The sequence below is a fragment of the Heterocephalus glaber genome, unplaced genomic scaffold, assembly GCF_053883595.1.
Source record: "Heterocephalus glaber isolate CG9 unplaced genomic scaffold, H.glaber_assembly_v1.0 deba00001447, whole genome shotgun sequence".
In the NCBI taxonomy this organism is placed as follows: domain Eukaryota; kingdom Metazoa; phylum Chordata; class Mammalia; order Rodentia; family Bathyergidae; genus Heterocephalus; species Heterocephalus glaber.
Genome location: NW_028258299.1, coordinates 4414880 through 4431898, shown reverse-complemented (window position 1 = coordinate 4431898; position 17019 = coordinate 4414880). Strand labels below are relative to the sequence as shown.

At 56.5% G+C, this 17019-nt stretch overlaps 1 protein-coding gene and 1 long non-coding RNA gene across 16 annotated transcripts in view; one reads left to right on the top strand and one right to left on the bottom strand.

Moving 5' to 3' along the window:
- The window catches only part of Camta1 (calmodulin binding transcription activator 1), a 777226-nt gene that overhangs the window by 201874 nt on the left and 558333 nt on the right, over nt 1–17019 (bottom strand). For 13 of the 15 annotated variants that reach the window (XM_021243596.2, XM_021243595.2, XM_021243599.2 and 10 more), the window contains one exon: nt 10116–10187. The exons of the other annotated variants lie outside the window; for them this stretch is intronic. In XM_021243596.2, the coding sequence (XP_021099255.1) occupies nt 10116–10187 (72 nt within the window). The remainder of the gene's footprint in view (nt 1–10115; nt 10188–17019) is intronic. 15 annotated transcript variants of the gene reach the window in all.
- On the top strand, nt 10627–16153 carry LOC147827366 (uncharacterized). Its single transcript, XR_015452479.1, has 3 exons — nt 10627–12372; nt 13107–13279; nt 14306–16153. It is a non-coding gene; the product is annotated as an uncharacterized LOC147827366 (long non-coding RNA).

The window sequence follows — 17019 nt, the reverse complement described above, 5'->3', positions numbered from 1 at the left end:
TGGTCAGGGGGTGCACACCTGTAACCCCAGCACCCTGGAAGGCCGAAGCAGGAGGATTACAGTTTAAGCCTAGCCCAGGCTACTTACTTAGTGAGACCCTATCGTAAAATAAAAAATAGAAAGGCCTGGGGATGTAGCTCAGTGTGAAGGCCGCGGATTCAGTTTCCAGCATCATTCCCCAAAACCAAACCAAACCAAAACGATAAAATGCCTAAAAACCTCACCAACCAGTGTACTTAACATGCATGCACTCAAATGGTTTGAATGTATAAACTTCAAACACAAAAGAAGAACTGTGTGCAGTGAACTTTGTCTAATACACGCACTCCAGAGGACTTGGGGGGGATTGGCTGGGTCTGCCACTCACTTTGATGTGAATGAAAAACAAACAAGATGCACTGCTCGAGAGATGGACACGTGAGCCATGAAACCGTAGGCAGATGCTACTGGTGGAGTCTGGGCCGCCCTCTTCAATGTTTCATCCTGGAAGCAGCGTGCGGAGGTGCGGAGGTGATGCCCGAGGCTGGAGGAGGGGCTGAGCGCTGAGCTAAGGCCCACTGTGTTAGCCAAGAGTGGAGGTCCAGGTCAGGCTCCAGGCACTGGGAGGAGCACCTGCCAAGGCCCCGAGGCCCCGGGGACAGGAAGGAGCCCATGTGCTGGAGGGTGTAGCGGGCCAGGAAGGTGAGGGTCAGGGTGTGGACCCCCAAGGTCATGGTTAGGCTGTTGACCACCGCTCTTTTGGAGGTGAGGGCTCCTTCAGGCCCCCAGATCCTGGCTCCAAGAGGAGAGCAGAACAGAGAGGAGGTATGAAGAGCAGTGATATCTGTGCACACCTGAGTACAACTATACCTACCTGTGTATACTTATGCACACCTGTATCTGTCTGTGCATACCTATGTATACCTATGCATACCTGTGTATACCTATGCACACCTGTATACACTTGTGTACACCCATGCACACCTGGGCATAACTGTGCACCTGTAGATACCTGTGCACACCTATGTACACCTGTGCACACCTGTGCACTCCATGAATACATTGTGCACTTGTATATACCTGTACAGACCTGCAGGCACCTATGTATATTTGTATATACCTGTGTGTATATGCCCGTGTATACCTATGCATACCTGTGTACACCTATGTACACTTGTATATACCTTTGTGCACCTCTGAATACCTGTGCATACCTGTGCACACCTGCTGAGCTAAAACCATTTGCCACGAGTCTGGAATGCATGGTGTGCGCCTCACTTGGGGATACCTGCATCTCAGGGGCCACAGAACCATTACCAGGGGTGAAAGCAGAGATGACACCACACCGTGGGACCTCCTTGCTTAGCCAGGGTCTCTCACCTGCCCAAGAGGACCAGCATCACAGGTGGTCTGCAGCTGAGGCCTGAATGAGCTCCCGGCATGGCATGCACACACCCACACACCGAGAGAATGCCACCAAAGATTCCCCTTTTCTCTTTCACTCTATCAAATCACATCTGAACTGCATTCCAGGCCCTTTGAGTTCCTTCAGAGACTAAATAGAAAGCACTTCCTTGAGGCAAACTTTTGTCTTTTGCTTTGGAAAGTACAGTTACCCCTTTGCTCCAAAGAAGATTAGGATATTAAGGACAGAATGTCAGCGGAAGATTACATGAAAAGGATAATTAAACAAAAGCCCACATTATAAGCCATCTAGGAGGGAAATTAAGCAGCTTTGGCATTCGCCTCATCTTTGAAGGATGTTCTGGAAAGGGACCCAGGAATTGTTTGGCTTGATAAATAAAGATAGTAACCAAACTCTATGGCCCATTGTTCTGCTTTTGTATTAAAAGCAATTGCTTAGCCACGCTGATGATACACACCATGGAGGCACAAACCTCTCTGCAGACCTAAGGATTAAGAGACTGACAAATGCTGGATAATAACCCTAATTAATACTTCCCATCTCCACGGAGCCGCAGGCCCACAGCCCTACAGCTCCATTCTCTCTCCGTCTTCCAGTCTAGGCTGGGCAGCCCAGCCCTCGCGGGCTGAAGGACAGGGAAGGGCTTGCAGGACAGGCTGGGTATATCGCAGGGGGCAGAGGAGCCCTGTGTGGGGAGACACAGGAGATAAACCACCCTACGTCGGATTCCTGCTAAGGACTGGGGTGCACACTGGGGAACAGGGCCTGTGAGCACAGTCGCATCTGAGAGACCCTCCCAGCTGCTGCACGCATCCAAGCCCTGGAGTAGCAGCCGCTGGGGATAGTCCTGGCCGAATGGCGACATCCACCAGCCGCCGAGCATGATGCTAAGTCCTTTGTGTATCTGAGCTCAACTCATCCTCTCAATGACCTCAAGAGGGAGGGAGGTATTTTATGCCTGTTTCACCAAAAGAGAAATAAAATCCGCAGAGGTGAACCCACTCATCAGAGTTCTGCAGCTGGCAAAGCCATAGCTGAATTCAAACAGCAGTTCTGGTCCTAAGCAGGGAACCGGGAGGATTTGCCCTGGGCCCTCTCTCCAGGCTCAGTACCTGCCTCGTCCACCAGGTGGTAGCAGAGGGTCCACTGTCCCAGAGGGCCTTGCAGTAAGTGCTGCAATCTTCCAGGGAAGGCCGGGTAGGGCATACCTGAGTGGCCGTACTGCAAGGGGACCTGCTGTAAAAGCCCACAGGCCATCCCCTGTCCCCTGTCCTCGCAGGAAGGGGGAATAAGGGAGCAAGATGAGGGAATCTTCCGGAAAACACCCAGGGACTTCCCTCCGACAGCATAATAGCTGATTTGGGGGCCTGCCATATTTTCTGGAGCCTTGAGGTGGGTACCTCGGTGGCCTTGGCCTCGTAAATTGCAATCAAGCAAAGATGTCAAGGAGGAAATACTACCCGCTCTGCCGTGCAGCCTTGGCAAGGGTCCTGAAATCTTAATGGAATGGAGCAATTTTTTTGCATAGCACCGTAAATTCCTGGTGTCTACCTGATCTCCTCATCACGTTATTCAAGGGACATTAAATGGAGAAAGATGTGGAAACCACTAGTTAGAATAAAGCCGGAACAAGAAGGAAGCTCAAGAATTATCTGTCTGATGCTCTCCTCATCCTCTCTTCCCCAAGACTCGCCCCTTCCCCAGACACAGAAGGGCTTTGCTACATGTAGTTTGCTGCTCCCAACTGCCCCAGGTGAAAAGCCCTGCAGAGGGCTTTGGAGATGCGCTGGGCTCAGGGAGCTCTGGTGGTAACCTGTGTGCAGCACAGGCTCCCCTCCCTGGGTCACAGCCTCCTCTGCCTCTTACCTACAGCCCCTCGCTCTTCCTCCGGGACCTGGCCCTGCTCCATGATTGATAGCACAGGGCTGGCTGGAGGCTTGGCAAGGTGAGTGGCTCCTTGGTTTGGGGCCAGAGTCCTCCTGCAAGTGCTCAGGGCTGAACCAGCGGGGCCTTAGTGCTCCCAGCGGAATTTCCACATGGTGACAGTGACATAGGACTGGCTTTCCTGGGCCTGCAGAGTGCACAAGGGCCCAAGGCCCCCAGTGCCTCTTGTGATGCTGACGATGGCTGTTATCCTGGTCAGCCATGGAGACCACGTCACAGCACCTTTGCTGGTTTTAGCTTTTAGAGATGGGGTCTTGTTATGTTTCCCAGGCTGGCCTTGAACTGCTGGGTTCAAGTGACCCTCCTGCCTCAGCTTCTCGAGGGTAGTAATGCACACCACACCCAGCTTTTCAGAGCAGCTTTGTACCTGTGTGCTCTGACCAGGCCCTTTCTTCCTGCTTTCCCCTGGGCCCAAAGCAGAGAGGGCGAATTCCAGGCCTCTCCCCACACTTTCCTCCAAGTCCTGGCTGGTGCGGAGCCCGGGACACTTGACCAAGGGCTTCTTCCCAGGCAGTCTGGGTACCCGAGCAGCCCTGCCAGCCCCCCACCCCGATCGCGGGCACATGGCCACCTGCTTCCTGTCACGGGTCACGGAAGAACACCTCATCCATTCCTTCTACCCTTCAGCCTTGGGCTCAGCCCTTCCTCCAGGAAGCCCCCTGGTCACCTGGCCCGTCCTGTCTCCTCTGGATTCACCGCACGGACTGGCTTTGGGTACCGCCCACTAGGCATGGAAGTCTAGGGCCAGAAGCCACTTTGATGCCAGAGGTTTCATCAGGGGGCCACCCCAATGCTCAGGGCCTGGCCACTCCCGTGCCCGCACAGGCAAAGGTATAAACGGAGGCTCCACACTGACCCAGACTTTGGGGGGATCGAAGGGTACAGGGACAGAGAAACCCTGGGCTTGTGACAGGAACAGCAGACCCTGGCACTCCGTGGGTCTGCAGGCTGAGCACGGCCTCTGGGGCCTGGCGGGGCCCATTCCAAGGTGGGACCAGACTCCACCTCCCATCTCCCTGACTCTCAGTCTCTCCGGTCTGGCTGGCCTGGGAACCTTCTCCTCCCTGCTTAGCTGGGCAGAGGGGTCAGGGACCCCCTGGACACCAACGTGCTTCCCTCCCACGAGGTCAAATGTCCCCTTTGGGGCGGAGCCAGCCGACAGCAGTGCCTCCTGTGCTCCAGGCCACACTCCTCGTTTGGTCGCTGCCCTGTGGAACGAATGCCACGTCTCAGGGACAGAGTGCTGCCGCGGGGCCCCATGGAGCATGCTCCTAATGCTTTATCTGCCAGCCATGTCTGTCTCACCCCGATGAAACATAAAAGTGGTTACTGAGCAAAAAGCCTCAGGTATCTTTTTATGAAGCTATAATATTCTGCTTTTTAAAACAGGAAGAAAGAGAAAAAAGAAAAAGAAACTACATCTGTTAAGCTATTTTATGCATCTTGGGGATGGCCTGTGGGTGAAGGCCCACCCAGGGTGCACGGAGCGATGCACCCTCTCTCCCTTCCTGCCTAACTCAGCCCCAGGTGGCCCTTCCCAAGGCTGTGGGGCAGTCCCAGGTGATAGGAGGAGGACACCCGTGTGGTCATTCTCCAACTGGACTCAGCCTGCAGGGACAGCTGAGGGGTGATCATCATGAAAAGCTCTAGTGTGGCCCCGAGGGCTCAAGCTTGGGGTTGGGGGTGTCACAAAAGCTTTGCTGGGACATCGAAGTCACCAAAGGTCACCTGGTGTGACAGTGCTGAGCCATCCTTTACTGAGTGCCTGTCCCACGCTGGGAGTCTGGCCACACATTCCCATCCATGGCATGAACTCACTGTGTGTTAATTCCTGCAGCAGCCCTGTGTAGTGGAGGTCTTAGTGTCCCCATTTCACTGATGAGAAGCGGGGAGTCAGAGAAGCTGGACCAACCACCCAGGTCAGACAGCTGATAATCGCTTCTGCGGGCGACAGTGCCCGAGGCACTATCTTCAGCATCTGAGCACCTTCCCAAGATGGGATCCCTGCTCTCGGCTGACTGGGGAAGTTCTTGGGGGCAGGAAGGGCTTGTCCTTCCTAAAGGAGGCCCCAGTGGCCACTTGAGAGGACGAAGCAGGAGGGGAGTGCTCCCAGAGGACAAGCTCGGGTTGAGGGTGTCAGGGTGGGTGGCTGGGGCAGAGCTGCCATGGCCATTCCCTGCAAGCCTCTGGAGTGCCAAGGCCGGGGAGCTCTTGGGGCTTCTGAGGAGTGACAGGGCTGGCTTGCTGCCCCCTCCCAGCCCCTACACTGTTCCGCCTGCCCAGCTGCAGCTGCCCCTCTGTGGACCCTGCACTGGGGATGCCAGATGCACCTGCGTCAGCTGGAAATCCCAGCCCAGGTAACCCTGCAGGCTCCAGCTGCAGGACAGGTGGCCACCACCGGCCTGGACCAAGCCTCACCAGCCTGGGGTCGATGGAAACAGGGCTGCTTCCCCGGCACCTCCTGCATCCCTGCCCTCCTCCTGCTGGCTCCGAGAGCTACCTTGGAGCCCTGCTATTTCTTTCCTGCCTGAAATGCCTGCTGTTCAAGTGGGGGGAGGAGGCCAGCCTGGGTGTTCATCGATTCCTGCCGGAGCCAGCGCAACCTGGTCCCTGCACTCAGCCCCTGACCTTGGCTGGCTTGGCTCAGATCCCGAGTGCCCTGGGCTTGGCCTCACTGTGCCTGCTATAGGTAGCAAGGGCACCCACCCCTGCACCCACTGTCCGCGGCCAGGCTAGCGGGGCTCAGGGACAGGCAGGAAGTGGAGTCGGGTTAAGGGCCCAGCAGCTTTCTGTCCCAGTTTCTGGCCACTTCAGGGACCTGGGGCAAGATGCCCAGCTTTCTGGCTCTCAGCTGCCTCGTCTGTGAAAAGGGGTGATGATGGTGCCCTCATGCAGAGGCGGAGACAGCAGCCAGGGTGACCTTGGAGTGCTGCTCTCCACTGCCTGGGTGCTGAGGGAGGGACTCCTCCCCGGGGGCTGGGGGCTTGTAGTGAAAGATCCAGGGAGCAGGTGCCCAGCAGTGAGCTGCTGGTGCTCAGAGTAGACCAGGCTGGACTAGAACCCAGCTCCTTCCACTCAAATTCCATTGCTCCTCCTAGTACCCAAATGTTCTGGAACTTGGAGTTCAAATGCCTGCTGTTCTCCAGTGCCCTGGGGCCCTGTGGTGTCCTGAGATCCTCCCTCAGGCCCCAGGCTCCCTCACGCCCTGCTGGCCTCTGTGTGTGCTTCCAGGTTGGCTGGGAAGGAGCCCCTGGCAGCCTCTGCCCAAGCAGACTGTAGTCAGCAGCCAAACCGCCCTGAAAGGCAGACACGCAGACACACCCCCGCCTCACTTGTGCCGAAAACATTCATTACTCGTTTCAGAGGACAAGGCCAAAAAGAAAAACACTCATTAGAAACAGAAATAGTTTCCAAATAAGCCATCCAGAATCTGCTGGGATTCTGGCCTGAAACAGGGACCTGTTCTCCCCAGTGGGGGAGCGCGGAGCATGTGCAGCAGGATGGGCAGCGGGCAGTGAGCCCGGGGCTGTGGTGCCCACCCAGCCCCATCGGGAAACCCAAAACAGGACGAGCCTTCCTGTCCGGTGCTTCCTTGCCCCTTGGCACCGTCTCTGGCCTGGTGGGGGCAGTGAAGGCCACATCAGGCGGCGGCCATGGCCCTGCTCTGTCCCACTTCTGACAGCAGGGTGACCCTGGGCCTGCTCCTGCTCTCTCTGGGCCTCAGTGACCCACCTAGAAGGTATGATGGCCGGGGCCCTGCCAGTGGGACCCAGAGAGCCCCTGAGGCTGGTGTGGGCAGAGGCAGAGCCCGCTGCCCACCGAGGTGGCTGTCTTTGGGTCACAGCTGGGCTGGCACTTGGAGCCCAGGCCCTGGCACCTCTGAGCTGTCCAGTGGATCCCCAAGGGTCACAGCAGTGGCCTCAGGCACCGGAAGGCCGACAGGGTTGGGACCGACACTGAAGGGCTGCTCCCTGCCTGCCCACTCACACCCAAACAGGATGTGTATTAGCAAGGGGCAGACAGGCCCGGGGAAGGGAGGAAGTGGCAGGGAGAGCCAGGCGGAGCTGCAGCACCTTTTCCACAGTAAGCCAGCTGGCCCTCGTCCTCATCTTCCCAGAGTCGCGGTGCCCACCCTGCACTCCCAGGGCTCTGTGCTGGGCACACAGCGGGGAGTCAGGGGCAGCCGGGCGCCCCTCGGGTGGAGAGCAGCACTCAGGCCAGTGAGGGCGGGAGCCCCTGCCTGCTGAGGGACCTGGGGTGACATCGCTGAGGGCTGTCAGGACAGCCGCCTGCTCATGCCCATGGGCCAGGATGCAGCTGAGCTGGGCAGTGGCGGGGTAGTGGGGGGCTGCTGCAGGTGGTGGCTCCTTTATCTCCTTTCTAGAAGGTGCCACAGGCTGGTGTGTGGTGGGCTGTGAGGACTCGGCCGGCCCAGACCCCGCCCAGCTCCTTCTCAGGGACCCCGGAATGGCGTCCTTGGCAGTCTCTCAGCTGCCACTGCAGGCACCACCCTGATGCCTTTGCTCCCACCGACCCTTTCCTTGGTCACTGGTGTCAGACAAACGAGGGCCAATTTCGTTCCAGGTGTGTGTCTCACAGCTTCTTTCCTATTGATATCAGAGAGGTGAAACCTGACCATGCCATTATTACCCTGGTGTTGTAATTAGCACCGGGACTAAGTGCCCTGGGCTTTGCCGGCTGCCATCAGCTCCTGGCTCCCGCTGCACAGCGCTAATTGCTTTGGCCTCGGTTCCTGAATCCCCTCTTCCCTGGGCTGGTGGGGGACAGAGCCCCACACCTGTGCACATTCATTCTCTTTGTGTTACCTGATCCCGGGAACAAGAGCGAGGCTGAAGGACACAGAGGAGGAGGTGGAGTGACAAGTCCCCCTGCCATGGGAAGGGAAAATAGAGGCCCCAGATCAGCTGCAAAGAAACCTGATCCTGTGCTACTGGCCTCTGGGGAGGCTCTGCTTCCAGCCAGCTGGAAGGTGACAAGCCAGAGGCGTGTGAATCATGGTAGGTGCTTCTGCGCTGGGGTGGGGGGGGCGCGGGGGCGCCCAGGGCCTTCTTGCCAGCAGAATAGTTAGGGGCCACAAGCTCAACCCTTACTCTGCCCAGTGGTGTCTGATTCCAGGAAGGAAGTTTAGTGGAAGTAGAAGGACACATGGAAGAGGAAAGGAGGTGGAAGGAGGCGAGGCAGGCGGAGGCGGGCGGAGCCGGCCTGGAGGAGAGGGTGAGCCTCACAGCAGGAGCAGGTCCAGCGTCCCCAGAAGCCAGTGCCAGGAATGGGACGCTGCCTGGGCAGGGGCCCGGGCCAGCTGGGGACGGACGGGACAGGTGGAAGAGGCGTTCTGAGCAGGAACCATGAAAACCCGCAAGGAAAAGAGCCAAGGCCAAACCCCAGGCGGGGTGGGATGGGGTGGAGGCGTTTCCAAGAGCTGTGGACTGCTTGGGACCCATGGGGTTCTGGAAGTCAGGATCGGAGCCTGCGGATGCAATGGGGATGCTGTGTGACACGCCAAGAATCTTCCAGGTGGAGAGCCCACCGTGCTCCAGCCCCGAGCGGATGAGAAAACCCGCTGCTCAATGGTGAAATGCCTTTGGGGTGATTCCTATTGACGAGACACACACAGAGCACCCCATAACCACGCTAGAACTCCCTCTGCCAAGGACGAAGATCGAAGCAATCAGAAAACCAGCCGCTCCCACACCAACCTCCCGGGAGACAGAGCCTGGACCCCTGGGCACGGAGTAGGGGAAGCAGGGTCTTTGTGAGTCAGCACAACCTCACAAGGTCATCTGCTGATGGACTTGCTGAACCTCTGACTTCCTTCCTGGGAGCTGGGGGAGTGGAAAGGGCTGGAGGCCCGGAGCCCATGTAGCCACTGGGTGGAGAACCTCAACCCAGCTCAGACTCAGCGTCCCCTTCCAGGTGGCTCTGGGCCCCTGGGAGCCTCTCCAGGCCAATGTCCCTGGGACCCATGGCCTCTCTGGACCCTGTGGCTTATGTGGCTCTTTTCCTTCTGCACATAGGCTGCGATGCTGGGCGTCTTGCTTCCCCATCTGCCAGTTCCCTTGGGTCAGAGATTCTCAAACCACCCAGGCCCAGTGGTTTAGTAACCTGGACAAAGGTGGCACAGAAATTTGGACCGTGGCAGGAAGGCCCTCAGGCAGCTGTTGTTGGGGACAGGCAGTAGGAAGAGCCGGGGGTGACAGTGCCAGGTGCACGGGATCAGAGGACATGCTTAGAAAGGGACCCAGGCTCAGTCTGACTGGACGGACCCCTCGGAACTTCCCACCCAGACAGCAGCGCCTTCTCCTGGGCAGGACGACCCCCACCGACAAGAGACTGGGTGGACCCCCACAGCGCTCCCCCGGCTCAGCAACACTGTGTACAAGCACAAGGCAGAGGTCACCCTTCTATCAGCCCAGCAGACACCCTCATCATCACTGCTCTCTCTGGCGCCTCCACAGCAGACATCAACAATCCATTGTCGAGCTCCTGCCCAAGGAGCCAAGGCTCCTCCTTCCCAGCCCAATCAATCCATCTCCTGTCCTCATCCAAAGGAAACTGAGGACCTTGGAGCCAGAAGCACCTAGACCACCAGCTCTGTCCTTCGCCTGGCACCCGACGACCAGGCCAGCCGCTGAGCCAGCCCTGCACACACAGCTGAGGAACTGTGCGGGAGCCCCGCACCCCCACAGCACCCGCCACGGACCCTTCCCGAGCGCCGTGTCGCAAGAATCCAGGCCCAGCCACCTACCTGAAGGAGCCAGTAGCACCTCCGGTGAAAGGTGGGGATGATGGAGGAATGGACATAGCAGCCGTACAAGCACTAGGGAGAGAGGAAAAACGAGAATTCAGTTGGAAAGAGGGAAGGGGAGCGGGGAGAAGGAAGATGTCTCAATGGGAAGGAGCAGGGCCGGAGCCACTGCCCGCCAACCCAGACCCTGAGACTCGAGTTCATGGACAGTGCTGCAGAAGCACCACACCAGCGGGGACCTGCGGATGAGCAGCTGGAGCCTTGCCCACTGGGGACCTAAGGGCCTCTGGGAGTCCAGGACAGCCAAGAACCAGGAAGTGCACCGCACGTACATTTCACTGAAGTAGCTCTGACACTCAGGTATAAGCTGGCTGAGTCCCTTGGTGTGCAGGAAGGATTGAAGCTTACGGAATGGCTTAAACACATGAAACACACCTATCCTAGGTCTTTCCTGGACAGACAGCCCCAGCTGACATGAGCCCAGGGCGGATAGGGACAGGCCTGGGACGGCACTTAGGGTGTCCCACATTTTGCTTTTGAATGACTATTTATTCACATATCTGTGCATTTGCTTTTTAAGTTTTGCAAACAGATAGAAGGGTGGGATGGAAGAAAAGGTAGGCAGGAACTTGGGTTCCAGAAGGGTGAGTGCGGTGGCTGTGTGGGAGAGTGCTCAGGGGCCTTGCACCGTGACCCAGGCAGGCGGAGCTGACTGGTGAGTGGGCTGCACTGCGGCCCTGCTTCTGGGGGCTGCACTGGGAGCACAGACTGGCTGATGAGGTGGGGAGGGGCTTAAGGGTAACAATTGATGTGGTCCTTCCAGAAACCAAACTGGAAAAACAGAGGGCCCGGCTGCAGGCGGCCATCAACTCAGAGAGGGATGTCCAGGGTGCCCAGTGACGGGGTCCACAGCAAAGCCAGGACCAAAGCCTCCAGCTACAGAGTCGCCCTGGCCTCCCACGTACAGACCCCAGAAGGGTGGGGTGGAAAGAGAAGGAAAGCCAGCAGGGCCATGCAGGACGTGGAGTGGGGAAAGGGCTCCTTCCTGTCCCTGCCGCTTGGTTCATTTAAACCTCACAGTTCCTCCACAGGGGAACGGCCAGCAGCTTGCATCTGAAGCTTTCACCAGATATTATTCTCCCCCACCAAAAAAGACCAAGTGCCGTTTGGTTCCACTCAATGTCCACTGGAGCCCTGCCTGTCTGATTAGCAGAGTTGAAAGAGAAATCATTTTGGACTCTGGGATTTTGGCTGTAAGGAAATCAGATTTCCAATATGTTAGAACTTTTACAGATCACTGTCAGCTGGGATTTAAGGCCTGTACAAACCAAACAAACAAAGCAGAAATTAATTTAAACGATTCCCTTGCAATTCTTGCCCACGAAATGTGTTTATTATTAAGAAGGCAATATTCTCCCCCGACTTTGCTGCTTTGTAAGACAGTGCATTTTGTTTCTATGGTTTTGTATTTTGCTGTTGTTTTTGATAACTCACTCCTTGCCGAAAGAGACTCTTGTCTGGACATTTTCCAGAAGCACTGTCTACCGTGAGCCCCAGCCCTCGGTGAGTTCTGTCTGCTCTTTGCCATGGATTGCTGAGCGTGGCTCCTCCTGTCCCTTTGAGAGAGAGGGCTACTCCTCCCCATGTTTATCCCTCCACAGACCCCAAAGGAACACACTTGGTTTCCAGCGTTGTTTCTACCGATTCCCGGCTGATTGGTCTGGGTCTGGCTCCAGCCTCCTGGAGCCCAGGATCGGGGGTCCTTGAGGAGTTACCAACACCCCTGGCGGCCCCTGAAAGCACAGAAGCAGCAGCCGGCGGGAGCTGCTCTCCCTGAACACCCAATGCCTGTTTGGCTGCCAGCCCAGCAAGCGCTCAAATCGTCCCATAAGCAAAGGGAGGTGAAAAGAAAAACGGTGACGCCGCTCATGCATTTCAATCAGAGGAGCCCTGCGGCCTGGCTCAGAACTTCCGAGCTCTATTTTTAGATGTTGTTACTCTAACACCGCGGTGATCCTGTGTCTGGTCTCATCAGATGAGAGGCGGATCTTAGGCAGGCAGAGGAGAGGAAGCAGGGCGGGGGCTGAGGCCCAACCAGCAGGGCCACGGAGGGCGTCCGGGGAGGAGGGAGGAAGCATCCCAGGGGCTTACGACCTCTGGAAGCCCCGGGGCATCACCGACTGTCCAAGTGGCTTTGCTGAGCACCCTGGGTCACCCCCGGTTCTGTCCCCATCTGTCTTCCTGCCAGGGCTCCGAGGTAGGAAGTCCTAGGCTTTGGGAGGAAGCCGGGGAATGTGTCCCCCACCTTGCAGCCCCAGGACTCTGCTCTGTGCCGCCTGCTCCCCGAGGGACCCGAGAGATGAAGTAGTTCGGGTTTGCTTGTGGCACCCTGCAGGCAGAGGACTTGGGACTCACACAAAAGGACAGTCCTGAAAAACGGCTCTGTGTTTCCCACCTGAGGGCTAAGCCTCAGGCTCAAGGAGAGCATGGGTTGTCTCTCCTGTGAGCTGGGGACACCCCCAGAGGCTCCCAGAGGGGCGGCAGCTTGGGGGGCTCACTCACAGCTCCGAGGCTGCCGGCCCTGCCAGGCCATGAGATGAGAACGTTTCCCGGGGGTGGCGGGGAGGGTGCGCAGCTGATGGGCAGTAGGGTGCTGTGGACAGTCCCTGGACTCGGGGCATGTGCGACCGTGTCGGTGGCTGTCACCGAAGCAGGTAGAGGAGCATCAGAGGAGGCCCCAAGGGTGTACCGACGAGCCGGATGGCTGGGGCCAGAGTAGGGGAAGAGGGCATTTCGGAAGCAGGGAAGGCTGGTGGTGGAGGGCAGGAAGTGAGGCAGAGCATGGGCCAGACTAGAGGAATGTGAAGATAGTGGACTGGAGTGTAAAGTGCACACGAGAGATCAACAAGGTCAGATCACAAAGGGCCACAGCAAGGAGGAGGCTTTGCTCCTCACCCTGGAGGGGTCATGGTCTTGTTTGCATTTTGGAAGCTCTCTGGACAGCAGTGTGGCCAGGGGACAGGAGGACAAGAAGGCACGGGGAACAATGACCACCCTGGAGGAGCTTGAAAGCACACTGGGGACAGGTGATGTCACAGGCAGTGAAGATGGAGAAGAAGGGACACATTAGCCCGGTGTCAGGAAGACACCCAGCTTTCTGTCAGGTAGGTGGGGATACTGGGGTCCCATCCCTGGGGACAGGAACCCGTGGGGTACACAGACAGGAGAGGCTGATCCAGGTTTCTGCTTGGTGACTTTGGGGAGGTCAGAAGACATCAGGGTGTGCTACCCAGAACCCGTGAGTTGCAGTGCCCGGGGCTGGCATGGCGGTCGTGGTACGGGTGGTGACAGCAGCCCAGGGAGGCTGTCTGCTCAGGCTGGTTCCTTCTCAGGAGACACCTCAGTGGGACAGATCAGGCTGGGCGTGAACCTGCTGATCCTTCCCCAGAACGTGGTAGAGGAAGTCTGGCTTCACCATGTCTTCCCCTTCCATCACTGCAAAAGCCCAGACCTGATCCCCGGTCTGCTAACTCCTGGGTCGCCCTCTTTCCACCAGGTTCCAGTCTGTATGACAATGTCATTACCAAGCCAATTGGGGATTAATTTGCACAATATTTCACAAGGCAGTGTATCAAATCCATTCCCTTTACCCACTAATCAAAAAAGCAATCAAGTTTGTCTGTAGTGATTTGCATTGTACAAACTCCTGGCTCCTTTTGATCAGTCTCTGGGGTCCCCTGGGGGATCCCTGGGCTGAGCTTTCTATGTGATGGGGCTGAGGGGAGAGCTGCATCCCGATCTGTGGATTCAGCTGCGCATGTGTGTATGTGTGCGTGTACGCAGGACATGTGGGAGTGTGTGCCTTGGGTTTCCTCAGCCATGTCTACACAGAGGAAGGGGAAGAGGAAACAAATATTCATAAGAATCCAGGAAAATGACACCCTTCAACAAAGTGACTTTCAGTTGAGTCACAGTTGGGACTTAAGGCCTGTTAGCATGGTGGCCAAGCCAGGAAGATTCTTCTTGTAAATACCCAGAATCACTTTCATGAGATTGTGGTGGTTGAGCTTAATTGTTAATTTCATTGTTTCGGGAGCTGCCTGAGGGATTTGTAAAGCACGTTTCTGGGTGTGTCTGGGTGGATCATGGAGGGGTGACCTTGGATACTGTATATGGCCCTTTCTTCTCAGTGCTGCCCCCCTGCTCTGCTTCCTGGCCACTATGAACCAAGCACCTTTGCTCCACAACACTCTTCCACCATGTTCCTGCCTTGAAGACAGCCTACCATGGACTGAATCCTTGAAACCAGGAGCCAAATTAAACTTCTCCTCCTTCAAGTTACAGGTGTTTGGTATTATGTTCCAGTGATGGGAAAGTGACTAATCCAGACACTATGGAGCTTTCTTTGGTTTTTAACAGAAAAAGAAAGATGAAATTACAGGAGAAATCAACCACCATCTGGAGCTTCCTTAGTTTACATCAAATGCTTCCCAGGGAGCAAGTGACATTTCTGAGGGCAGCATCCCTGTACACCCTCCTCGTGGATTTCTCCACAGCAGACTCAGTGTGCCAGAGAGGGTCTACCAGGGCTGGGCACCGACAGCCACAATGGGCCAAGGAAGAGGGCAGGGGGTTTCATTGGTCAGGACATTGGGATTCAACCAGTACTTCCTTTCCCATGCTTCTTCAACAGGGTGGATTCTCTGCTTCTTTATCTCCCTGTTTGGCTCTGTGTCTCTGTCTTCCTCTCTCATGCACACACCCCACTCTCCCTCCCACCTCCAGCTTGGCCCCCTCCAGGGCCCAGCCCCTCTGAAGTGGCCCGAGCTGAGCCTGGTACTTGCAGGGGCCCTGAAGGAACAGATGGAGGCCCGACAATTCTGCTGGCCACAAGCTCGGCCCTGCTGATGCTGTTGCTGACATCTTCCTGAGGAGATGTGGACTCAGAGTGGCCCAAAGGCCTGGTGCGGCCCTCGCCTTGGCCTGTCCGCACCTGTGGCCCTCCCAGGATGGCCACTGTCCCTCTGCCTCTGTTCCTCAGGTCCCCTCCAGGACCCTCTCCTGCTCTAGCCTCTGGACAGTCCCCAGAAATAGCCCCCAGGAAAGGAATCGATGTGGGCAGTGGTGCACACCTGGGGGTGGGTCTGGCTGGGGCCATTGCACACCCCTGCGTCACATCGTGGTCAGCATCAGGCGACTTCTGTCCCAACTACTCCAATCTGCTGTTAAACGACAGCAAGCAGATGTGGCTGTGTCCCCAAGAGATTTGAATTTTACACAATTCTCACATGTCAGGAATATTATTCTTTCTGTGAATTTTTGAACCCTTAAAAAATGTAAAAAACATATTGAGCTTTTGGGCTGTTCAAAAGTACGGGTTGGGAGGGCCGGGGATTTAGCTCAGTGGTTCTGGTCCCTGACTCGAAAGCTCAAGGTCCTGAGTTCGATCCCCAGTCCCCGGCCCCCCAAAAAAGTATGGGTTGAGTCCCAGCTTGCCGACTGCTGGCCTAGCAGATTGGGAAAGCTTGAGGTACATGGGCCTTTCTAAAGTTCTCCACTGAGATGTTCACATAGCAGATGCTCAGTAAACAGATTCCCACATGCTGTAAATATCTCAGCAGGCCAGGAAGGAGTGACAAAGGCCCAGGCATATGGAAACCACAGAATGGATGTTTAACAAACAAACACAACTGCACTTAATTTTGTATGCTCATTCTCTGGGTCTGAAGATGGGGATGCATGACCTTTTACCTTTAGAGGAGCAACGTGCCCCTGGAGCCTCAGGCTCCTGCGAAGTTCCTTCTCTGGAAGACCCAGTTATACTATTTTCTGGGGACAATCCCCACAAGAGGCATGGAGTCCCCAGAAGCCAGAGGTCTGCTACTGGCTTTGTCTTGTTGAAAGTGGGAGCCATTTCTCATTCCCAGGATGGCTGGAGAAAGCTTCCCAAGTCTCCTCAGCCTTGAGTTATCCAACATGGTGGCCACTAGCCCCATGCGGCTATTCAGATTCAAATTTAGGTGAATAAACTTCAATGAAATGGAAGCCTTAGTGCCTCAGTCACCCCAGCCTCATCTCGGGGCCTTGTGGCACAAGAGTGGCTACGCTGTTGGACAACATAGAACATTCCATCATCACAGAAGCTGTACTGAACACTCCTGCGCTGGAGACCGTGAGCTAGGATCCAGTTCAGAGATGTGTGGCCAAGACCCTTCGGCGGGAACCCAGGGGCCAAGATTTGGGGGAAGCCAGGGCTTTGGGGAAGACACAGGGAGCTGGAATGTTGGGAGGTTGGAATCGGTTACTCTACCTGGGCCAGCCTGACTCGACCTGTGAGGATTTCCAGAACCTTCTGTGCCTGTGGTAGAGAAGCCTGCCTTCCATTCCCCTCCCAGAAGCCTTCTCTAATGCACGGATAATACCCGCTGTGTCCTCCAACAAGGGTGTTTACCAGTAATCTCCATCCATAATCCTCTTTCGCCAGGATCCCCCTGTCACCTTCTCTGTAAGCAGTCCTGCGTTAGGGCCTGGCAGCCAGGCCAAGGGCTGGGTGGGCCACTGTGGTGCCCTCCGCACTCCCCGGGGCTTGGTCTGGAGCCCCACCGGGTCCCCTCACCCACCCTGGGCAGTGGCTGTCTACACAGTGGCTGTTAGGCCACTGGTGTGGGCCGATCTCCCTCACTGCTCTCTGGTGCACACGCAGCCAAGGTGAACGGGTTAAAGCGTGTCTGGGGATAAAGGTGAATGGAGAACGAGAGGACAGCAGGGAAGGGAAAGCACCCTCAGGAGGACAATTGCTTGATCCTTCCCTAAAGGGACAAAGGGGCAGGGGCAGGTGAGAGGCAGCTACACGCTCCAAAGAGAGCACCCTGGCTGGGCCAGGCAGGGTTCATGGGGAGGGCGT